The sequence below is a fragment of the Lactuca virosa genome, chromosome 7 (genome assembly GCF_052849685.1).
Source record: "Lactuca virosa cultivar CGN04683 chromosome 7, Lactuca_virosa_CGN04683_v6, whole genome shotgun sequence".
Classification (NCBI taxonomy): Eukaryota; Viridiplantae; Streptophyta; class Magnoliopsida; order Asterales; family Asteraceae; genus Lactuca; species Lactuca virosa.
The window spans coordinates 258,515,842-258,541,200 of NC_136432.1; the positions used below are offsets into that span (position 1 = coordinate 258,515,842).

Sequence of the window (25,359 nt, forward strand, 5' to 3'; positions counted from 1 at the left end):
CTACCCGTTCAGCTAACGACCCTCCACTAGTCAAGAGTGCGGTGGGTAAGAGTGTATATCCAATGACGGTTATTTTACAGGCCGCTTCCTTAAACACCCCTTATAGACTAGCTTCGTGAATGAGGCCTACTAACGGTAAGACTGACCTTTTTACTTACACATACATATAAATTAAACTTTTAATGTTATAATAGTATAAGGTGTATTTTAAACCTTTAAAATACTAAGTGGTTTAATCTTTTAAATAAATTAAACTTTTAATTTAATTAACTTTAAACCATATTATGAAATTATTAATTGTCTCTTTTAATTAAAACAATTAATTAGTTATTTAATATGAGGGTGTATTTTACATTATTTAAAATACCAAGGTTCTATATTTAAGATTTCAAAATTAAAGCCATTTAATCAAATTTTAAATTATAAAATCATGAGGTGCACTTTTGAAACTTTTCAAAATTACTTGGGTTTAACCATTTAAATTTCCAAAACTAAAAACTTTTAATTTCAAATTTAAACTATAAAACCAAAATGGTGTAATTTAAAACTTTTTCAAAATTACTAGGCTAAATATTTGAATCAAAATAATCTTATATTATCCATATTTAACAAAATCTATCAATTTTGATAAGGATATCTCATACTAATGAGAAAAATCGAATTTAGGTATTAAAAACGAGTTTTGGTAATTATCCTAATCAAAATCTGGCCAAAAAATCGAAAAATCCGGCACCAGACGAGTCAACCCGCCGAGTATGCAAGTGAACTCGTCGAGTCCAAGCTACCCTTCGAGTCCTCTATAGAACTCGTCGAGTTCATGTGCCAGGCTGCAGAAAAATCGATTTCTTGTTCTTTTGGCAGTCCACTCTTGCACCAATTTAATTGAAAAACATCCTAGGCTCTGATACCACTGATGGGTTTTGAGCACTACAACACTCCTATGGTGTATATGCAACCCTAATTCTTTGGATCTAAGTTTTTCTCTATTGAACATTCAAATACAAACTCCAAATCAATAACCCTAAGACTAGCATACATAATTTCGAAATTGACAACTAATTAGGGTTTGATGATTACCTCACTTGTTATGTAGCAATAACAAGAACACTCTGAAGATCCTTGACCTTTGAAAGCTTAGTGCCCCAATTGTTGCACCTCTAATGGAGTCACAAACACCCAATACAACAAAGATGACTTGGAGATATGATGAAATCGGCAAGGATATATATATATATATATATATATATATATATATATATATATATATATTATGCATAGGGGCCGAATTCCACATGTGAATGGGTCTTGAAATAGTTGTGTGGGCTGCTAGGGTTTATGGAGGAAACCCTGATTCGTGCTTAAGGCCTAAGCAGCCCATGGACTCCTTCCTTAGAGCCCTTGGATGAAATCTTGTGGGCTTCCCCATAAACTTCGTCCACTCTACTCTATGAAGTCCATCGGCCCAATTTTGCAACTATCAATGATTTGCAAAACCAGTCCCTCTATTATTAATCAGTTCCTTTAATCCCAAAATTAATACTAGATTAATTTCTGATTAATTACTAATTAATAATATGATTTCCAAATAATATATTAATCATATAATATATTAATAAAATCATTCTAAGTACCAATTTATTATTCATATAATAAATCCTACTCCCTCTCCACTTGTCATCCTATCAAGTTGCATGAGTGAAGGCAACCCAAAATGACCAATGTTCATAATCAAATCAAGTACATACCAAATATAGTTATGGGCTTAGACACCTAATCCAACAATTCTTTCTTCCCCAAGCTCCCAAACTTTATGATAACTGATGATCGGGCCGCAACCCCGAATAATGAAGCGATTCGAAACCGGGTGTTACAATTCTAAAAAAAATCACTTGGAAAAAATGAAAGCTGAAGAGGTTTGAAGAGGCAAGTCAAGTGTTGCGCCGTGCAGAACAGACACATAGGTTTTTGCAGTTTGAAGCCTTCCAAAATCAAACTGTTGCGAGAGGGAAAGTGTTGCGCGTGTGCTGCACCGCGCAATAAAAAATGGTTTGAAGAGGCTTTTTTTTAGAAAAACAAACAACACCTAACTGTTGAGATTCAGCACCACCCCTAATTGTACGCCTCCATGAGAAACTCCAACCAGACAAAGAGAATAAATCACTAACATATGCATTTTGATAGGTAGACAACACAAACAATCTATGAAAATGCACCTTGAAAAGAATCCCATAACACCACACATTCGTCTAGAACTTAGTCCGATTACCATTACCAATAAATTTGTGCATGCAGTTTCCACGGATAATACCAATATCATGCATTATACTTTTCTAGTTTGATATCGTCTTCCTTTAAATAATGCTAAAAGCACCAAACTTTAGTACCATTCTCCAAAACATTAAAAAGACGCAATTCTCGACACGAAAATAAACAAGTTTTGGTTGAGATTTTCGACCCGCCAAATAAACGGGTCGTATTCGAGTTAGTAGTTGGGTTCATGAGTCAACCCACCAACCCGTATAATATATTAGATTTCAAAATAATTTTTAATATTTATATACTTATGTATTATTATGATATGTTCATTTTCCCCTTATAAAGTTATGTGATTATGCCTATCAGCGTATGCATGTTGTGTGCCCTAGATCAAACCAGTCATCGCTATTACACATAAATTGATTCCTTTACGGACCAACATCACAATTCTGAGACTATGTCTATGAGCCTATGCATGTTGCGTTAATTTGGATATGTTTGCATAAACGCTTTTAATTTGGATATATTTGCATGAATGTCTTTAATTTTCATTTGGATGTGTAAGTTTATAGAAATTTGGATATGTTTGCATCAGTTTATTTTTATGGAATTTATCCCTGTTTAATGATCAGTTTATTTTTGAAATTTGACCCGAAAACCCGTGAACCCAAATCTAACCCATAAACTCGTGAACTTAAATCTTACCCACGAACTCGAATCTGACACATGAACCTAAATCTGACTTGTGAACCCATATAATTAAACGAGTTAGATGGGTATGTACGAGTTGACGTTTCCATCTCGTGACACGAATAATTATATAGGTCGTGTATGGGTTTATGCATTCTTATCCACCAACCCGAACACGACACAATTTCCACCCCTAACAATCACACACATATTACACATGTGTATGCGATCTTATTTATTATAAGCATGTAAAATGAAAAAATTGACCATCAGCCAATTGTAACGATCCAAACTATCGACAATTAACAAGATTAGTTTTTCATTAAGTTTTATTCTTAAACTAACATTTTCCTTAGTTTAAAGCAATGTTGTAGAATAGGGGTGTTTGACGAAAATTATGGATTAATCGGGTTTGGCAGGATTAATCGGTCTTGGAGGGATTAATCGATCAACAAAAGTCAAAAAAAGACAAAAAAAAAGTCAAAAAAATTTTAAAAAAAATCAATTTTTTTTTACTCCAAAATTTTGATATTTTCAAATTTAATGTTCATATTTTTGTATTTTGTATTTTCAAATTACAAATTTTCTTATTTTGTAATTTTGAAGTACTTGTTTTTCTTAAGATATATTAATCTTTGATTAATTTTAATATTTTATTAATAATCTATGGTCTCCAATTAGTCCCTGATTAATCCCCGCAAACACCAATTAATCTCTTAACCCCATTCGACCGTCGAGCGATTTTTACAACATTGGTCTAAAGTTGAAATATGAGGGCTAAAGTGAAATAAAATGAACCTTGAACATGTATATGGGTCTAGCGGTCATTTTGTGATATTTTAAGGGCCAAATATGAACTTTATGGACTACTTAAATATGGATAACCCTAAAATACGGGTATGTAACCCTATTTGTAACCAACAACATTCCATAGAGAGAGTTTGTGGGGGAGTTTCCATCCTTAGAGTTTTGGTGTGATTAAAGTGAAGTGTGGTTCTTTTTGAAGCATTTTTGGTGGATTTTGGAGGTCTTGTGGTGACATCCTTCCTCATTGTAATGTCCCGGTTTTTAACCCAAAATTTTCATTTTAAAACGTATATATAATAACTCCAAAAACCCTTTTTCATTAAAAGATCATAGCCATACATTCATTAAATAAAAAAAAGAGTTTAGCGGAAGTCTTAAAACATAATTATTTCTTCAATGCGAGTACACACGTTAGAGCCTTCCCACGATCAAAGGAACTAACTGAAAAACATTTAATCAACATCTGTAAGCATGAAGCTTAGTGAGTTCCCTAAAATACCACATAGAACAATATACATACAATGCATACAAATAATGGACTTCAACATAAATTTGGTCCGCCCTTTTGGCCTACAACATAAAGTTGGTCTACCCTTTTGGGCTTCAACATAAAGTTGGTTTGCCCCTTTGGCCTTCAGCAGAAAGCTGACCCGCCCCTAGTATCTTGTCCTTCACACAAGCTAGATAGTCGTTAACCCACAACATGATATGTTGACATATATAAAAAGACAAACAAACAAACAAACTATTGGATTAGGGTGTCCAAGGTCTTAACTAAATTGGTATAATTGGTTGAATAATAGTAAAGTCATTTTCGGGTTGCTCTCATAACCAAGAAATTGCATGGATTGATAATAAGAAAGAGATAAATAATTTTTTAATATATTATTGGATTAATATATTAATTAGAAGTAGACGTAGTTAATTAAGAATTAATGAGAGTCGATTTAATTAATTGTTTTGGATTAATTAGAATTAATTTGTAACACCATGTTTCGAGTCGTTTCATAATTTGGTGTCGTGACCCCAAGATCAAGTATCATAAGGCTTTGGGATTTGGGAAAGAGAGCTTTAGACCCATTTGAATGTGGGTAATGTAGATTATGTGATCCAAGAGTTTGGTTTATGCTTTGGAGTCAAAGGGTAAAATGAGAAAAGTAGTGTCTCAGACTTCTTTTATGAGTTATTGGTTTTAGTTCTGTAACGTCCCAATTTTCAAGTCCAAAAAATTCTTTTAGATTAACTGACTCATAAAAACATTCATAAGAAAATACTGTGAAAACACATCATCTAATAAAACAATGTATCATGTCTGAAAACCCAAGTCATAAAATAATAACATATCAGAGTACAATCCCAGAAAACTCCATGCGGAAATCATATGTGTGTGATGCGCTCCTACACTACCGGCTCCTTCCCCTTAGACGAAGAGGTACCTGAAACCAAAACTAAAACTGTAAGCACAAAGCTTAGTGAGTTCCCCCATCATACCACATACCATACAAACATATCGCATACATACTGCCGGGCAATTCTGGGGTGCCCGACCTACCCAGTACAACCATTCTGGGGTGCCGACCTACCCGTGTCAAGCCATTCTGGGGTGCTGACCTACCCATGTCAAGCCATTCTGGGGTGCTGACCTACCCTTCGGTCCTATCAACCGAACCTCGGGGACTATTCCACCCCCTACTGCTACTATCACATATATCATAACGTAAACATGCTGTCAGACGTTTCTGGGGTGTCCGACCTACCCTTCGGTCCTAACAACCGGACTTGAGGACTATTCCCTCCCTACTACCACTATCACATATAACATATCATGCCAGCATATAATCATATCATCACATACTGTCAGACATATCTGGGGTGTCTGACCTACCCCAACCAACTCCAAGTCAAAGTCAAAGTCAACTTCCAGTTGACCCGACTCGCCGAGTTGGGCCGTCAACTCACCGAGTCTCTATCTCTTCAACTGTCCTCTTCCACGATTCTACTCGTCGAGTTTAGCGACGACTCGACGAGTTCCTCTTCGATATGAACATCGAATGAACCTTCATCCGACTCGCCGAGTTGTATGAACACTCGTCGAGTTCACCTTCATCAGATGAACAAGTTCTGACCTTGACTCGCCGAGTTGTATGAACAACTCGTCGAGTTCATCTTCAATCATAAGGAGATTGCCTTGGACTCGCCGAGTCTGTTCTAGCACTCGTCGAGTCCCATGAACTCCAGGTCTAAAATTTAGTCCAATGCGTTGGGTCACTCTTTCTGTCCTGCTACAACCCTTCTAACACCCAACTGAGTCCTTTTGACCCTCAACAGATATGGGACTCAAAGCCTTGGACTCGTCGAGTCCCAAGAACGGACTCGCCGAGTCGATAACATCCACACCCTAAATCCTTGGTTTCTGATGTACAACACTTGACCAAATGATAGATCCAAGCCCCTAAGCTCGATCTAGCACGTAAAGTTACGAACTTTACGTGCATGCATGGGACTTTTGAGCCAAAAAGGCTCTAAAATGGCTCTAGTGTTGCATGGGGCCTTCCTTGGGTGCAAAAGCAACCCAAATATGCCTTGTGACCCCTTTAAAGACCTGATTCCAAAGCCTCAACCCCCAACCATGTTTGCAATCATGGTTGGTTACCAAAAATGGCTTATAAAAGCCCTAAATCTCCCCAAAAAGGGATTTATCAAATGAAAGAGCAAGGTACATACTTTATACCTCTCAAAGACTGCAAATGATGAACCAAACTCGAATCCTTCAGTTCCCTCTTGATCCTTCTATGCTCTTCCTTCTTCCTTGTGAACAAAACCACCAAAATCACTCAAAAGCCTTAGATCTTGCACCAAAACACTTAGGGTTTGCTATGGAGGGTTTCTGGGAACATAAAGAGGCGATGGAGGCTGCATAAGGTTGTTTAAATAGGGTGCAAACCCTCAGATTAGGGTTTTATCCAGTCAGAGCCTACTCGTCGAGTTCGGGACCCGACTCGACGAGTCCATCACTTAAATCCCACGCCTCATCCCGCTTCTACTCGGCGAGTTGGTCCTTCAACTCGCCGAGTCCAAGGCCAAAAATGTAAAATACTTAAATAAAAATACATACCAAGAACCAGGTGCTACAAGTTCGATGTATTTTAATTCAAACGTAATTAGATAGGGTTGTAGAGCTCCTCAATACCTTTCCGTGGATATAATGACCGTCAAAATCGGAGTTGAAACGAAGAAGTTATGACTGTTTGAAGTTAGGACGGTTTTGGGTTAAGCCACGCACGTTGGGCATACGGTGAAGTACGTTTGGGCGTACTAGGAGTATCATGGGCGTACGGGCTCAGTTCCCAAACCCTATTTTCGTAGTTTGAGTCATATTTAATCTCCTTAACTTCCCCAAACTCATTCCATTCTCAGCCTCCACCTCTCCAACACCATCCCATGAAAACCCTAACCCTAGTTTGAGCCTTTTGAGCAAAAGAAGATGATCTTGAGTGATTTGGAGTGTTCTTAGTGCATCTTGGAGAAGAAGTATCTCTTTGGAGAAGTGTTGGTTGCATTGGAGCTTGTAGATCTGGACTTTGTTCACCTAGATCTTTCTTCTAGAGGTATAAAGTTTGAATCTTGATGATGCATGTAACACCATATTCCGAATCGTTTCCTAATTCGGGGTCGTGACCCGAAGATCGGTTATCATAAGGCTTAGGGCCTTTGGGAAAGAGATAATTAGGCCCCTTTGGGTGTGGAAATGTAGGTTGGATGATCCAGGAGTTCGGTTTGTGTTTTGAGCCCAAGTGTATATCGGTAAAGTGACAGTTCATGCCTTTTATGGATTTTGGATTTAAGTTCATAAAGTTTTAAGGCAAGAGTGAGTTAATAATAGTGTAGGGCTTCTCATTACCTTTCCGTGGATATCAGGATCGTCGGAATCGGACTTAGAACGAAGAAGTTATGGCTTTCGAAAGTTTGGTGGCTTTAAGGCTAAGCCTAGTACGCTAGGCGTATATAGGAGTACGCTGGGCGTACATAGGAGTACGTTGGGCGTACTAGGCAGGTTGATCATGGAGCCCCTTTGGAGTATGTTGGGCGTACCAGGAGTACTTTGGGCGTACTCCAACCAGATGCAAACCCTAATTTAGGGTCTTGGACCCTATTTAATGGCCTTAACTCAACTCCAAACCCTTCTACCTTCAGCCTCCATCCCATTAAACCCTAAAAACAAAACCCTAACCGTAATTGGTATGATTCTTGAGATTTTTGTGTGATTTCATGCATTTTGGTGCTCAAAGAAGAAGAAGGAGCTTCTTGGAGAAGTGTAGGATTGCTTGAAGCTTGTGGATCCAAGCTCTAATCATCTTGATCTACCTTCTGAGGTATAAAGCTTCAAACTTTATGGTTCTCTAGTATAGATCTAGTTTTGGGTGATGTTTTTCCATGTTATGGTCCCAAGGTTGTGGTTCTTATGAGTAGAAGCTACTCCAGGACCTTTAAGCCTCATATTTGGTCCTTGTTGAGTTGTTAAGTCATAAAAATGTCATCTTGAGGGTTTTTGTTGATGCATGCATGAGTTAGTGGTCTTAGTATGGATAAAACAAGGATTGGGTCCCATTAAGTCATGCAAAAGAGTAAAGTTGCGAACTTTACGTGTTAAGACACCCCTTAAGGTTTATATTTGTGTTTGGATGCATTTGTCTTAACCATTAAGAGCTTATTATGGATTTTGGGCCTCTGATGAGTACATTGGGTGTATGTAGGAGTACGCTCAGCGTAATGTTGGTTTCATGCATAGACAACTTGTAACTTGTGCTTTAAGGGTGAGTATGTGGGGCATACACTTCTGGTACACGGGGCATACTCCTCGGGAGTTTAATTTGGGCCTTTTGGGCCTTTGGCCTTTTGGGGGTTGGGCCATGAGAGGTTGGACTAGTTATGGGAAGGGTAAAATGGTCTTTTACCCTTTAGGAAGTCGGATTATGGATTGGGCCTTGGATTTTGGGTTATTGGGTTGATTATTAATTAAGGTTGTATTTATTGTTAGTTGGTGCGAGATTATTCGGTTCAACGACCCGAGCAGTTATTGGTTATCAGTGGATTGAGGTGAGTTTCCTTACTGTACCCGTGGGTTGAAGCCTCGAAGGCACCAATGCCGGCCCACTAGGATATGTTATGCTATTTGTCTTTGTGACTTTTGCATGGTATGTTGTATTAGGCCCATTGGTATGTTGGGCTAGGCCCATTAGTATGTTAGGCTAGGCTTATGGATCAGGAAGGGCTAGGCCCATTGTATGTTATGTAGGGTGCTAACTGTCTCTGTGACTTTTGCATTTGTATGATCGGGCTAGGCCCATTATGGTAGGATGGGCCCAATATGCGGGTCGGGCCCTATGTGCGGGCTAGGACCAATGGTATGTATGATATGTGGTAGTTTGGGAAGGTCACTAAACTTTGTGCTTATGGTTTTATGGTTATGGTTTCAGGTACTTCCGGTTCGAAAGGGAAGGAGCTGACTTGATCGCAACGCATCCACCCATGTTTCCGCAATATGATGATTTTGGGATTTTACTCTAATAACTATTTTATTATGAAATACTTTGAATGTTTGAATAAAAGATAATTGGTGTTTTGATTGAATTAAAAATGAAATTTTTACCTCTTGTTTTTTGGGATGTTACAATGCATTTGATAGATCTAGTTAGTCTTGGGTGTTATGAGCTTTTGGTCATTTTAATGCATAAAGTTTAGATCTTGAAAGTCTGTGACCTTGTTATGGATAAAGTTGGAAACTTTATCCATCTAAACATCATATTGATTCAGATCTAAAGGTTGGAGACTTGGACTTAATGGATTAAGTTGAAAGAGATGCTCTTTTGGTCCCTTTGATACTTAAAAACTAGATCTTGGTGGTTTGGATCATTCTAATGGATAAAGTTGGAAACTTTATCCATTATGGAGCTATTTAGATGCATAAAATTGTGATCTTGGTCCTTGTATTCCTTCCATGCAAGTGTCATGATGTCTTAATGGATTAATAAGTTAAGGTTTTGGCTTTTGGACCTTTTCTAGACATGGAAAGTCATAAAGGTGGAAACTTTATGACTTAGAATGATGTTGTGGGACTACTGGATATGAGTGTTGGATGAAAGGACTTAAGAGAATAAGCACTTAATGGAAAAGTGCCATATGACACGGTACGCTAGGCGTACCTTTGCGTACGCTACGCGTACTCATATGGGGTCCCGATTCTAGATGGTGAATATGCCATGCGTACGAGCTAAGTACGCTGGGTGTACTCAACCTGAAGTTTGACTTTTGTTGACCGTTGACTTTTGACCAAGTTTGATTGTGGGTCAAACTTGAGGATTTTGGGCTATTAATTAAGATTCTATCTGCTTATGGTGTTAATGGATTTGTGGGTACAAGCAGTGCAAAAAAGGGATCGTATCGTAGTGTTTCAGAGTTCTTTGTTTCAGGTGAGTCTTCTCACTGTGCTCGTGGATCGAAGGCACCAATGCCAACCCACTAAATTGTGTATGTAGGATGATTGTTGTCCTTGTGACTCTTGTATGCTTGCCTGTGTGGTAGTATATACGTGCTGACCAGCTGGATCTTATTGCTGTTACTGTGATATGTGATACTGTATGTGCTGAGACTTCGAGTAGTCTCCAGGGTTACTGATAACCCACTGGGCGTGCTATTTGCCTACTAAGACTTCGGGTAGTCTCCAGGGTTGATGATAACCCATAACTGTTTATTTGTGTTGTGTTGTGTGTGGTATTTTGGGGAACCCACTAAGCTTTGTGCTTACGATCTACGGTTTAAATGTTTTCAGGTTTTCTTATATTAAAGAAGGGGCACGGCTCGATTGCATCGCATCCATTGGAGATTTCTGCACATGACAATATTTAACGATACTCTGATAAATGTTTGAATCAAATGGTGTTATATTGTTTTAAATTTAACAAATACTTTATGTTCAAATGAAAAAAAATGGGTTGAAATATGGGACATTAAATAATTAATGAGTCTAAGGGTTAGAGTGCAATTGTTCAAAAGTTGAACAAGGAAGCATTTTAAAACCTCCCCAATTCCATACGTGGTAGCTCTATCCAACGACCATGTAACTAAAAACATCTCACTGCTTAAGTCAATTCATAATCTCCGACAGTAGACCTGACTTCGGAAGCTTCACCAATAAATACGCTAGTGTGTACCTCAACTCATAACCTCTCAGTTGATCACATAAACTGAGACCCATATGTTGTTTCCCTTCCTCGCAAATCCATCATATAACACTTATGGATTTCTCACCACAATCGCTACACATCTGATTCAAGGGTATCAAGCTTCGTAATGCTTTTTCCTTTTTTGAACCAATCAGGAAAAGAAGTAAGGCTATAATGATGATGCTGACAGTGGTAAACACCACAACAATTACAATCGACAACTCCAACCAAAACAATATCGACGTCATAAAATGATACGATACCTGCTTAACTCGTTAAACCACCGACACACTTAAGCAAGAAGTTAGGAACATGACAGTTAGGATCGTTGACGAACTATAGCTCTACATATTCTTTTTCTACTTTGAGGGAAATATGCAGTCGATCATTTGAGTCTTTGATCGCACCACAACCACAAAAGAGAGCTTGACCTCTCATTCTTCTGTTTTGGGTTCTAATCAAAAGGCGAGCACATCGACAACATCACTCATCTGCCCTCATATATACTTGTTTCTTTTGTTTACTAAATTGAATATTTGAAGACAAGGATAGATCCAACACATGTGTATAAAAAAGAAAAAAAGAAGGGAAAATGAGTATTGCATAACATATGTTCGATGAAATGTTTGAAAGAAAAATCTCATCTAAATCATACCCTCTGACCACACCTTGGACTTGAATTCATACATGTAAATACCAAGAAAATCAAGAAATCGAGTACATCAGGACCAACCACCTGGCAGGGGAGGTCTATGTCTCATTTTCGTTTAAGTTTGCCAACCATATCGTTATATATTTCTTTTATTTGATCCCACTTCCACAATTTTGTGTTTTCACTACGTTTCTTATTTGCTTGAATCGGATGGTTAATAAAAGGATGCACCTAACATATGCTCAAGCAAAATGAGAGAGAGAGAGGTTAATAAAAGGATGCACCTAACATATGCTCAAGCAAAATGTGTGTGTGTGTGAGAGAGACCATTTCTATTAAATATTTATAAAAAATATTAAAAAATCCATAAAGACAAAGAAAAAAGGTATAATAGGTCTTTTTCTGTTTTGGAGAGAGCAAGCAAACATGTCCAAAAAACCACTAACTCATAAAAATTGAAGTTTGGATAAAAAAAATACATAGACCATTTTTAGAGCTTTGTCTTTTAAATAAAGAGGGTGTTTGGATTAACTTATTAGGTTATTGCTTATTAGTTTATTTGTAGTGGGAATAAACAATAAACAATAAACAAGGGTAGATGCTTATTAAAATTAATTTATTTAGTTTATTCCTAACACAAGAAGTTGATTTTTAAGAATTTTAACCACTCAAACTTTTAAGTTTTAACATTTGATTATTAGATTTTCATCTATTTGCAACGCAACGCCCACACTCTTCTCCCCCTTCTCTCAGCCGATCCCTCTTCTTCCGTTTCATTGTCGCTTCCGGTTTATCGCCGCCGACCTTCAAAGCGAGGCAGTTGCTGCACGCTGTTCAGTTTCCTTTGCACATCCAAAGCTTTTCTCCCGTTGCCTTGCTGCTGGATCGACGACTCACTATTCGTCCTCTCTGTTCATCTCTCTTCCTTGGATCTTCAGCCGACGCCGTGGCAATCGTGTAGCAACCCGAGTCACTTTATATCTCCGGCGCTCATCAATCTCTGTTATTGTGCCATACTTCTGTGTGTACATTATTGTACTTATCAGGTTCAGTTTCTATCCCTCCGTAACATACTTTGTTCGTATGTTTTGAATATTTTTCTTGTTGCTGTTATGGTAGTTTCTATGGGAAAGTTGTTCGTAATCATGTTCCTCCTGAGGCTCTATCATTAGTGGTTGTGGTGACCCTTTGTATTGTGAAGAATGAAAATTAGGTTTTGAATTGCAGTTTTTGAAACCTTTTTCTGTAAGAAATCTACTATTGATTAAGTTCTTTCCATAATGAACTTAATGCCGCTTCTAAGCTTTTGAGAGCAGCTTTTGCAATTCCATGTCAAGCTCCTTCCATGGTTATATTTGATCCCCCTTTAAAAGTCTAAGTTATGTGATACAAAGTATTTTAATAGGCCTTTAATGGAGCTTTTGCTACAATGTGTTATGGGTTATGACTTAAGAGTATGATCACACAATACGAGCAAAAATGGGTAGTTTTCATTGTATCCGCAAATTTGCAAGATGTAATTGCATACAAAGCCTTACACTCTTGATACTCTGATGACAACAGGTTTGAGGCTTGGTTCTTATACCTCCATTTGCAATCTAAGAAAATAAGTTAAAGGAGGGGAATGTCGGTGTTGATTGTGACAAGTTTGGGGGACATCGTTGTTGATTTGCATACAGATCGTTGTCCTCTGACATGCAAGAATTTTTTGAAACTCTGCAAGTAAGCTCTTATTTTCATTTTAACTTCAAATTTGTTATTATTCTTGTGTTTTCTTTGATGAATAAACAGATTACTCTGGTCAACTTCTTTCATTATGCCTGGTGTTACAATGAAAGCTAAATTATCATAGTATATTTGTTCAGCTATGTTAATTGTAACATGAGTACAGATGAATATGCATTTTAATTTTGTTATAATGGATGATGGCAGGATTAAATATTACAATGGGTGTCTATTTCACACAGTTCAGAAGGATTTTACTGCACAGACAGGTGATCCTACTGGAACAGGTTCTGGTGGTGATTCTATCTACAAGTAAGAGAAAGGAATTTTATTTACCTTTTTTTTTTGAAATTTATTGACAGATTTTTTTTTTTTAAAGATTTTTGTATGGGGATCAAGCTCGTTTTTTTAGTGATGAGATTCATTTGGATCTGAAGCATTCCAAGATGGGTACAGTTGCCATGGCTAGTGCAGGAGAAAATCTTAATGCTTCTCAGGTATTTTCAACATTGTTTTTTCTACTTTTGATTTGGTGGAATAAAAACAACAATGTATAATGTATTTATCTCTCTATTTACCAATTGATCTTGTGAAAAAACATTAGTTTTTGACAACAAATATATTATGTTTCATTCAAATTCTATCTTTTTCTTATAGGAACCTGGTTATGTCTCTTATATTTTTTTTGTTTTTGTTTTTGTTTTTCCAGTTTTACATGACACTGCGTGATGATCTTGACTACCTTGATGGGAAGCACACTGTGAGTATTGTGGTTTATGATATGCCTTTTTGGTTGTCTTTTTAATTTTTTTGAATGAAAAATTTATTGTGTTTGTCAAAGTTACATTGAGTGAGTCAGTTTCTTTGTTTTGGCATTGGAGTTATAAGTCAAATATTCAATTTGATATGATATAAATATAATATAATAGTCTCTTATGTTTGTATACATTGTAGGTCTTTGGAGAGATTGCTGAAGGGCTTGAAACACTGAGCAGAATAAATGAGGCTTATGTAGATGAAAAGAGCAGACCTTATAAAAACATTCGGTTCATATTTTCACATTTAATACCCTCATAAATTTGCTAGTTGTGACACTAACATGCAAAATGAATGTTTTGGCTGCAGCATCAAACATACATATATACTAGATGATCCTTTTGAGGACCCTCCACAGCTAGCTGAGTTAGTTCCAGATGCTTCCCCTGAAGGAAAGCCAAAAGATGAGGTATTAAACTATTAATTAATTAATGGGTAGAAAGGGTTTGATTGCTTTTTTATAAAATTGTATTTGTAACAAACAAATAGGTTGATGATGAAGTGAGGCTTGAAGATGATTGGGTGCCCATGGATGAACAATTAGGTGCAGGAGAACTTGAGGAGGTTATTCGTGCCAAAGAAGCACATTCTAGAGCAGTTGTGCTTGAAAGTGTATGCATTCATAACTTCAATGATGATTATTGTTAATATTATAGTTTTGGTAATTTGTATTTTTAAAAGATTTTGGATTCCAGATAGGGGACATTCCTGATGCTGAGATAAAGCCTCCTGATAATGTGCTCTTTGTATGCAAACTAAATCCAGTGACTGAAGTAAGTTATATTAGTATATCTCTTTCTGTTGATTTTTTTTTCTTTCTAATTATTATATATTATTTTTGTTTCTTATATACCCCCCATGCTTTTTAGGATGAGGATCTGCATACAATCTTTTCAAGATTTGGAAGTGTGAGCTCGTAAGTGATTGCATTTCTTGTTTTATAGTTTTGGTGTTGGAATTATAAAATTATAAATTATAATTTATTATGAAATTTGGCAGAGCTGAAATAATCCGTGACTTCAAAACTGGAGACAGCTTGTGCTATGCCTTTATTGGTGAGTATTTATATTTATTCTTCAATTTTATAAACTCTCATTGGGTATTGAAGCCTATAATTTTAAGTAAAATATATTTGTTTAGAATTCTATTTGGGATTTCATGGTAGTATATTCAAATAAAAATTTTTAATGTAAGTAAACAAAGATTTGTTTGATATTTGATAAATATAATAAAATATATCTAAGATGAATATGATGCCATTGCAAAAGGTTTATTGTAGGATAACATTGTTGTTTTATTCATTAAATCCAATCATGTGCTACAAACAAACTGCTTGAATGACTTATTTCATTCCTTAAAACAAACGAAACATGATAATGGAATGTAATAACCAATTCCCTTATGTTCCTCCATGTTTATTATTCTCACCATTGATGTTCAAAAATCATGTGTACTTGTATGATACTTTATCTCTTATTATTACTGTTGTTATGTCTCTGTGTGTGTGAGTGATATGATAATATAATATAAATATGGTGATCTTGTCATTTATATTCCAGAGTTTGATGATAAAGAAGCTTGCGAACAAGCATACTTCAAGGTACACATTACATGTTTTTTTTTTTTTAAAATTTACAAATCTTGTTGTTGTGAAAATAGATAGATTTCTAAAAAAAAGTGTTTGATGGCAGATGGATAATGCCTTGATAGATGATCGGAGGATACATGTGGATTTCAGTCAAAGTGTTTCAAAGTTATGGAACCAATACAGGCGTAAAGGCAGCAATCAAGCTGGAAATGGTAAAAATTAATTATAAAGATGGTTGGTTATAAGTTTGTTAGATTTTCAGTTGTTTGTATGTTTTTGTAGGAGGTAATAAAGGTTGCTTTAAATGTGGGTCTCTTGATCACATTGCAAAAGACTGTTCTGGGAACCCTGAACCTCCAAAATACATCTTGAAGGACGATGGTTTCAACAGAAGAGGTGCCAATGATGGCTCCAGGTTGGTTGGTTGGATCCATATCCATATGAACAACAAACGCTAAGATGGATTTTATTTTGTAGGTATGACATGGTGTTTGATGAGGACACACATGCAAGTCCAAAAAGAAAGAAACATGTTGAGGTGGATGAAGAGAAACGAAAAGTGGGCCATGGCCATGGGGTTATGGATGAAAGAAAACAAAAGGATTATTACAGACATGATAAAGAGTTGGGGGATAGAAGAAAAGATGATAATAGGCGACACAATACAAAAGATTACTACTACAAGAAGAGAGATGAGGTGGATTATCATAGACCAAGTAGGAATGATGATAGAGATAGAGATAGAGATAGACACAGAGGAGGTCGTAGTGATGATGATATTGATAGGAGGAGGGGGCGAGATAGGAAAAAAGTCAGTGATGAAGATGATGGTGAAAGAGATAGAGATTATAGAAGGCGAGGTGATGACTCATATGGTAGTAGGAAGAAGAGATACAGTGAAGAAGATTCATATGATAAGAAAAAAGTTGGACATAATAAGAGGAGTAAGGAGGAAGAGCGAGGTCGAGGTCGATATGACAATAGGGATCATAGCAGACGGGATTAATTTTGATAACATTGATTGTATGTGCACATCACCTGACTTAACTCTCTTTATGTTAGATCTAAAAGTTTTGTTGGTTGGTTTTATTTTTGAATATTTCTTCATCATTGTTAATGGCTATCTTTCTCCTTTGATGATTTCAGGACTGACTTCATTTAGGAAAATCAATTCAAGCATCAATGTTGATAGTATTTGGTTTAAAAAAAGGCCGAGTATCCGCGCATAAAGCGCTAGGCGTGCTTCAAACCCTATAATGCGATGAGATGCTATTCCTTAACTAGACAATACTTGCTGTTTTTTTAGCTCTTTTCATGAAGCAGCTTAACGCTTAGTGAAATCGACCCTCAGTTTACGAAAATCGACCCTCAATTTCTGAAATTGTCCCTCAAATTTTAAAATTCACCTTTAATTTTTTGAAATTGAACGCCTCAATTTATGAAATACAGCCCTCAATTTCTGAAATCTGAACCTAAAGTTTTGAATTCAACCGCATCAATTTCTGAAATATGGACCCTAAGTTTTGAAATCAACCCTCAATTGACCCTTAATGTATGCAATAGACCCTCAATTTCTCAATGCTGATATGTCTGTCACCCTATTACTAATTTTCTGTATCTACCTTCAAATTTTGTATTGTATAGACCAACCTCCTGTTGATACTCACTTGAACTAGCTTAACCAACAGAATGACCAAGCTACCCTAGAAAGTGTACACTTTTAGGATTTTTTTTCACCGACTTTTTGAATTCTATATTTTTCAACTCCTATAAGTATGTAAGGAATGTATGATTTGCAATTTATAAGTATGTATGTATATTATGTATCGATATGTATGTAATATATTTATTAGGGAAATCTCCAATAAAGTTTCAAAATTTTGGCCCAATTTACCTTTTAATCATAAATTATTTTTTTAACGAAAGTCCTAAAAACTGGCAAAGTTTGCATTTTAACCCTTTTTGACTGGTTGAAACCAGTAATAAATTAATTTGGGACTATTTCGTAAACCGACCCAAAATATTAAAATTTTTATGCAAAAAAATATTACGACTTTTCTGCAAACAAAATCTTTATTATTATTATTATTACCATTTTATTAAAAATATAAATAAGTATACTATTTTTTAAATTTGTTATTATTAATATTGTTAATAATACATATAAATACGTTTAAATGAAATAATAATAATAATAACATTTTTAAGGGTGAAGGTGGAGGGGATGATGATGCTTCAAGTACTGAAATCATTAATGTCTGTTTGTATATTTTCACTTTGTATATGGTCATTTTATATTTGTTATTATTGTTTTCAATTTATAATATTAACACTTAACAATTTAAAAGACGTTGCCTATTTTTAAAATTGCTTATAAATAGTAATTTTGCGTAATCATTAAATTCTCAGTTTTTTGCTTATTATTCTCAACTTGTAAGCGGACATTTCTTTTATATATATATATATATATATATATATATATATATATATATATATATATATATATATATATATATTATTGAATCGAGTTTAGATCATGATTATGATTGGGTCTGTTACCACATGTATTAGTGTGTGAGCGTGTGCTATGTGTGTATGTCTTGTGTGTAAGTATTTGAATTACCAACATGTGTGTTGCCATTTTTCATTACTTTATTCCTATGCATTTTTGGAAACATAACATATGTAGTGTGATAAAGCAAAACATGTCATATTACTTATTATCAAACAAGATATTGTAATTAATACTTTTGAATTTTGATATAGGCTACCTAAGTGGATGTTTGTAGTTGATCTGTTGGATTTGAAAAGAAATCCTTCTACCTTAATCAATTTTATATACAAAGTAAGAAACTCTTCTACCTTAAATTATTTATAAGCAATTTTATAAATAGACAACTTCTTTTAAATTGTTAAGTGTTAGTAATCTAAACTAAAAACAATAATAACAAATATGAAACGACCATATACAAAGTAAGAATATACAAGCAAACATTTATGATTTCAATACTTAAAGCATCACCATTCCCTCCACCTTCATCCTTAAAAAATGTCTTTATTATTCTTTTTTTATTTATTTAAACATATTTATATATATTATTTACAATATTAATAATAACGAATTTAAAAAATAATATACTTATTTATATTTTTAATAATAATAATAATAATAATAATGATAATAATAATAATTATTATTATTATTAAGGTTTTTGTTTGCAAAAAATTCATAATATTTTTGTTTGCAAAAAAGTCCAAATATTTTTGGTCAGTTTAAATAGTCCCAAATTAATTTGTGGTTCCAACCGGTTAAAAATTGTCAAAATGCAAACTTTTGCCGTTTTTAGGACTTTTTCGTAAAAAGATTTTAATTTAGGAGTAAAACGTAAACTGTGCCAAAATTTTAGGACTTTATTGTAGATTTTCCTATTTATAATATTTCTATATTTTATATTATTTTGAATTTATGAAACTTCATATGCTCTAAGTGAACGCTTTGGCTCCTAGAGCCTGTAGCGCTTTTGCGCCTTACGATTTTTAAAACTAATGTTAATACCAATTTTAGTGTTTTCTCAAGTTGCATTAAGGTCAGCAAACTATAAAATGGATAAAACAATGATACCCAGTGTTTTCAGATCTGTGTTAATTATACGAAACTATGTGTTAGTGGCCATGCTTCTTTGGTAATCTGCTGAAAAAAAATGAGCATCTGTCACACCCCCAAACCAGAACGGCGGAAACGTTCGGGGGTGGTTGACGTCATATGTAGTATCACAACAATTGTATCATAGCAAGCATACTAAACACAACCAAACATTGAATACATATGTGAAAAAGGTTTACATTTGTCTTAATACATAATTTCGTTCATATCAAAAGTATAAAAACAAGACTATTATTGCTCCGGCTTCTCTAAATCCAAAGAGTACCTGTCTACAGATTTCCTGAGAATACAAGCAGTTTGAAAGAATATCAGCATAAAGCTGGTGAATTCATAAGCAATTAGTTTTGGTGGAAAATGTTCTTTGATTCTTTTGAAGAGTGTTTCTCAAGAAAATCCTATATTTTCTTATAAAAAGCATGTTTGAAAACCCATTCCTTCCATGACTTCCAGATTCGTACCAAGATATGTACAATCCAAGGTGTCGTGGAATGAATATGAATATCCGTTGATTACATGATAAACAAATCCGTTTTGAATAGTCGGTTTATCCCGGGAAAATCCTATATTTTCCCTAAAGGTTGATGGTTGATTATTCGTTTTAAACTGAGGTATGCAAGTATCTACCATACTCGTATTAATAAAAGCAGTTTTCTTTTAAAAACCCTGGTTACACCCAGAGAGGTACATTAGCTTTAAAACTAAATAAAATAAAACCGTGATGAACTAAGTCCTGAAGATATTGTTATTAATACCCTCCAGTAATTAAATCGGTTATTACTTTGAGGTTAGTTCACTTGATTCATTATTAAAAAAGTAAATCTATGTTATCTACATTGTGAGTTTTATAACCATAACTGACTGGATATGGCCCGCAACGGCCGATATCCTTAATGACTTTGTCACCCGTAGACCTGCCGGTCCGACTGTAGCTAGCAGCAAGGTGCGGGATTGTCAGTCCCGTATAGATCTATACACAACAGTCACGCTCTCCCTACAAGAGACTCTGGTCACAAGTGCTAGTCCTACACTCTGATTATGTGGGAGTGTTACCAAGGACGTATCTCCAACTTAGACTAACAAATTTACAAGTAATAATATAAACAAAAATCCTTTTATGATTAACATGAATTCTTTATAAAATGATACATTTTACGATATGATTCATAAGTTCATTGCTCTAGTTTTGAAAACTGTTTTTGCGAGTTGATTTCTTAATCGTTTAGCAAAACTGCTTTCCGTGTTTAAAAACATACTGAAAATATAATTATCTTATACAAAATAATATACTTTGAGCACAAGTTTCCTTGTACTTTTGCTTGTATTCCCCCCTGAAAACATGAAAAACTCGGAAAAAGAGTAGGGGTATGAACTCACCTGTAGTGAGTGGTTCTGACGTGTGGTTGGAAGGGGAGTGCAGAGTGTCAGGTGTAACCTTGAGCACACCACGATCCTAATAGACACATATAGACATGTATGTGTATGAATTTAGCGTATAGACGACTAAATAAGAAGGGTAACACCCTTAATGGCTAGGAAACTCTAAGATTTATGGGATATAACCACATATGATTGCATAACTAGGGTATATGGCCACCCTATAGAGTTTACGGTCAAAGAGGTATGACCATTGGAGTTCACGGTCCAAGTGTTCACGGTCTTAGTGTTTACGGTTTTAGTGTTTACGGTCCAATGACCTTACGGTCATGGAGTTCACGGTCTAATGACCTTACGGTCATAAGGTTTACGGTCCATGGGTTTACGGTTCCATGGGTTTACGGTTCCATGAATATACGGTCATTTAAGGGTGTACGGTCTAAGGAGATACACTAGACCGTAAACTCATCAAACTTGCACAAATTATGGTTTTCAAGGGCTTCATTCAAAGGCATCGGATTCTAGGGACCATGCTTAGCCTTAGGAAGGGTAAAGGCTATAAGAACACCCTTTATAAGGGTTTACGGTCTATGAAGATTCATAGGACCGTAAACTCTTTTGTTCAAGCAAAGAGTGATGATCTTAAGTCCAAAATGAAGGATTTTAACTCGATTCATGAAGGGGAAGATGATACTTACGGTTTTTGAAGGCAAAGAAGGTGTTTTCGGTCCAAAAAACCACCGTGTTCTTGAGGATTCTCGATGAAGGTAGAGAGGGAGTAGAGAGAGAAAGCCTTTGAAGTGTTTAAAGTGTGAAATGAAGGCCAAATGCTCTATATGTAGGGTAGAGTTATCGGTCACAAAGGGGAGTCCACCTGACCGTAAACGTGTTTACGGTCTACACGAGTTTACGGTCGTAAACTCATCCTGACCGTAAACTCGGTGATTTCCGAGGAAGTTTCAAGTTTTCGCATGATTCCCGGTTTATTCCGAATCGTATAAAATACATATTATTTATTTAAAACTTAAGGTCCTTCCCAAATTAAGAAATTTGACGGAATTAAATAAAAACCCAAATTTTATTAACGGAAACTGGGTAAGGATAACGGGAAAAGTTTCGGGTTGTCACAACATCCATAGATCTACCGCTTCACCATAGAGAGACAACAAAAGTTATTAGTTTTGCAAATAGTAGGTATTTTTGGAAAATATTATTAATTATTTTGTAACACCCGAAATCTAGAAGGACGATTAAGGAAAGAAAAATATTAAATTTGAAAGCCAACTCGTCGAGTCCATGGGGAAGAACTCGACGTGTTGGAAATCAATGCCGCGTGTTTTTGGAAGACCAACTCGACGAGTTGGAGGGGACCAACTCGACGAGTTGGATTGGGTTTAAGAAACCCTAAAATCGGGACTTTGTTCCCTATTTAAACAACTTAAGCTCTAGGGCTTGGCCTCATATCCAGCCTCGAAGTTCCAAACCCTAAATCTTGAAACCCTAAGCCATTTTTGGTGATTGTGAGCTAATCTTGTGCCTTCTTGGTGGGTTTGAAGAAGATGAAGCTTGAAGGAGAAGCAAGAACGTGTGGAAGGAGAGTAGATCCTGAAGTTGGACTTCATTTCTGATCCATCGGAGGTATAAAGCTTCAACCTTGTCCATGGCATGCTTAGATCTAGTCTTAGAATGTTTTGCTTTATGTTTTGGTTCAAGTATGTTGATTGTTGGGTTTTGGGTTTTGTAAGTTTTTAGGGTTTTGTGCTTGGACTCGGCGAGTTGGGGATCTCCAACTCGTCGAGTAGAGGTTATTATGAGGACGCGGGACTTCAGATCTACTCGGCGAGTCGGAAGGCCCGACTCGACGAGTAGGCACTGTAAAGAGAAACCCTAATTTTCAGGGGTTTGCACCCTATTTAAAGAACTTATGGCTCATTTGCAGCCTCTTCTACCGTTCCTACAACCAAAGAAACCCTAGTTTGAGCCTTGCACCTTCTTGAGTGAGAGAGAGAGCTTTTGAGAGTGATTTTGGTATGGTTGTGAAGGATTTTGGAGCTTGAAGAAGAAGGAGCAAGGAGAGAAGCAGTAGATCCGACATCTACTTTGTATTGGCAACCATCTTGAGGTATAAAGTCACTATCTTGATCTTTAGTTGCTTAGATCTCTTTTCTTGGAAGTAAATGGTCACTTTTGGTGCCAAAAAGGGTGTCATACTCGGATTTGGACTTATTACAAGGATATGGTTCCAGATCTGGACATCTCTAGGTCCTTATTGACATAAAGTTGCTCACTTTATGCAGCTTAGGCCCTTTCCATGCATTAAAACCTTGTAGGAAGCTTAGTTTTGATGTTTTAGCCTTGTGAGGCCTTGCATGCACGTAAAGTTTTGCAACTTTACGTGGTAACTACACTAGGGGTGGTTGGATCTGAAGTTTGGGACCTTAGATTCCACTAGAAAGGACTGAACACAAAATGACTGAAGGAACTCGTCGAGTCCCTTAGTCGACTCGACGCGTCGGGTAGGGTTTACCCGTTTTCGAGATCCTGAATGAGTGCACTGAAGGATTAGAGTTTTGGTCTGCATGAACTTTTGGTCTTCTGGACATTTGATGAGCTCGAAGTGACTCGGCGAGTTGACTCAGGATTCAGTGGAATGGACTCGGGAGGAACTCGACGAGTTGCTGGATGCACTCGACGAGTTGAGGTCAACATGGACTGTTGACCTTGACTTTGACCAAGGTTGACCAGGGTTGACTTTGAGGATAATTATGGTATTTCGGGATTGTGACAAGTTAATCACATGATGATTATAGGCAGTTGAGTTGGAGCAGTGCGTGAGATATATCTGATCTTAGCTTGTCAGTTCAGCATTCGAGAGGTGAGTCTTCTCACCATACCAATAGGTCTAAGGCACCAAGGCCGACCCATTTTATGATGTGTGGATTATCGATTGATTATGCGTTATGTTAGTATGACATTTGCATGGAAGACCCCGGGGGTTCCCGTGGCAGTAGATTGAGACCATGTGGGGGTTCCCATGGCATTTGGTGTAAGACCTTGGAGGGTTTCCATGACATCCTAATATATTGCATGTTTAGTTGTATGATATTTGCTTGGTAGTGAAGACCATGTGGGGGTTCCCATGGCAGGAAGACCATGTGGGGTTTCCCATGGTAGATAGTTAAGACCACGTGGGGGTTCCAGTGGCACTATGTATAAGACCTTGGAGGGTTTCCATGACATCCCTATATGTTGTATGCATAGCTTATGTGGTTTATGTAGCTTTTATAGCTAATATGATTATGTGATTATGTGGGGTATGCTCTGGGGGACTTACTAAGCATTAGCTTACAGTTTGTGGATTTGTTTCAGGTACATCTGACCCTAAGGGCAAGGGCAAGGTCTGATGACGCGGCGTGCACTCTCTCTCAGGCGTTTTTATGGGACACTCTGATGATATGAAAAAAAATTGTTATTGTTACGAATTTGAAAACAATTGTATTTGGGATTTCATGGTTTATGTAAAATGTTTTGGCTAATTAAAAATGAAAATTTTCTTTTAAAAATTGGGTCGTTACATATCCTCTTTGGGAAGGGATTAATGGGTAAAGTTGGAAACTTTACCCTCCTAAAAGGTATTTCCAATCTAGATCTAGAGTATTGGGTTCAGATTTGAAGAATAGAGGCTTAATGCATTAAGAAAGAGTAAATAGACTAAAGAACTCGACGAGTTCACGAAGGAACTCGGCGAGTTGATGTGAGTATGACCCGATTATGTTAAAAAGGAAAGAACTCGACGAGTTCAAGGAATGTACTCGACGAGTTGATTTAAAAAGTCCCGACTCTATTGATAAGGAAGAACTCGACGAGCTGGATCGCGAAATCTAGATTATGTGATTTATGGGAATTCGCCGAGTTGAACGGTAACTCGACGAGTTGAGTCAACTCGGAGCGTTGACCTTGACTTTGACTTGGATGTTGACTTTGACCTTGACTTGACTTTGACCAAGGTCGACCTCTGCAGGGTTATGAAGTGTAGAATGGGTTCTAAAGGGTGGTTTCATGTAAGGGTTTAGGCCCAAGTTGGAAAATTGGGCCATTGATGGGCTTTCATGGATTTTATAGTTTGGGCCTTGATGGGTCGGGGTGAAACGGTCATTTCACCCCAAGTAAGGATTATAGATCATTGTCTGGAACCCAATTGCTAATTGGATGATATTTTGGTATTGATAGCACAGGGAGTTGCCAGGACAGCAACTAAGGATTTCCTGCAATGGACTTCAGCTGTGTGAGGTGAGTTACCTTCCCGGTAGCAGTGGGTCTAAGGCACCAAGGTCGGCCCACTAGTAGGAGTTTGTAGTTAGATGATTGTCTTTGTGATAATTATCTGGTATGCCACTATCTGTTATGATTTATGTGCTAGTATGCTATGATATTATGTGATAGTGGTAGGGGTGAAATAGACCCCGTATCCGGTCAATAAGACCGAAGGGGTAGGTCGGGCACCTAGATATGCCTGGCAGTATGATTATGTATGCTATTATGTGGTAGTGGTAGGGGTGAAATA

The 25,359-nt window shown here is 36.5% G+C and overlaps 1 protein-coding gene across 4 annotated transcripts; it reads left to right on the forward strand.

Annotated features, from left to right (window-relative positions):
* The first annotated feature begins 12,342 nt into the window (after positions 1-12,342).
* On the forward strand, positions 12,343-17,589 carry CYP59 (cyclophilin 59). 4 transcript variants are annotated; one of them, XM_079060286.1, is made up of 16 exons: positions 12,343-12,674; positions 13,192-13,350; positions 13,561-13,665; positions 13,733-13,850; positions 14,063-14,113; positions 14,308-14,399; positions 14,479-14,578; positions 14,659-14,781; positions 14,865-14,942; positions 15,039-15,085; positions 15,169-15,224; positions 15,729-15,769; positions 15,861-15,969; positions 16,040-16,172; positions 16,235-16,780; positions 16,904-17,589. In XM_079060286.1, exons 2-15 carry the CDS (start codon positions 13,253-13,255, stop codon positions 16,761-16,763), a joined length of 1,680 nt encoding a protein of 559 aa, XP_078916412.1. In that variant the 5' UTR covers positions 12,343-12,674; positions 13,192-13,252; the 3' UTR covers positions 16,764-16,780; positions 16,904-17,589. The 4 variants fall into 4 exon arrangements, with proteins under 4 accessions (XP_078916412.1, XP_078916413.1, XP_078916411.1 ...); XM_079060287.1 differs by having other exon boundaries at positions 16,040-16,153; XM_079060285.1 differs by lacking the exon at positions 16,904-17,589 and having other exon boundaries at positions 16,235-16,846.
* The last annotated feature ends 7,770 nt before the right edge of the window (positions 17,590-25,359 follow it).

Bases quoted from the DNA above. Each gene is read 5' to 3' on its own strand.
- CYP59 (XM_079060286.1), top strand. From the start codon at position 13,253: ATGTCGGTGTTGATTGTGACAAGTTTGGGGGACATCGTTGTTGATTTG. The intron at 14,114-14,307 runs GTGAGTATTGTG...TATACATTGTAG, and splicing joins ACCTTGATGGGAAGCACACT to GTCTTTGGAGAGATTGCTGA. The intron at 14,782-14,864 runs GTATGCATTCAT...TTTGGATTCCAG, and splicing joins GAGCAGTTGTGCTTGAAAGT to ATAGGGGACATTCCTGATGC.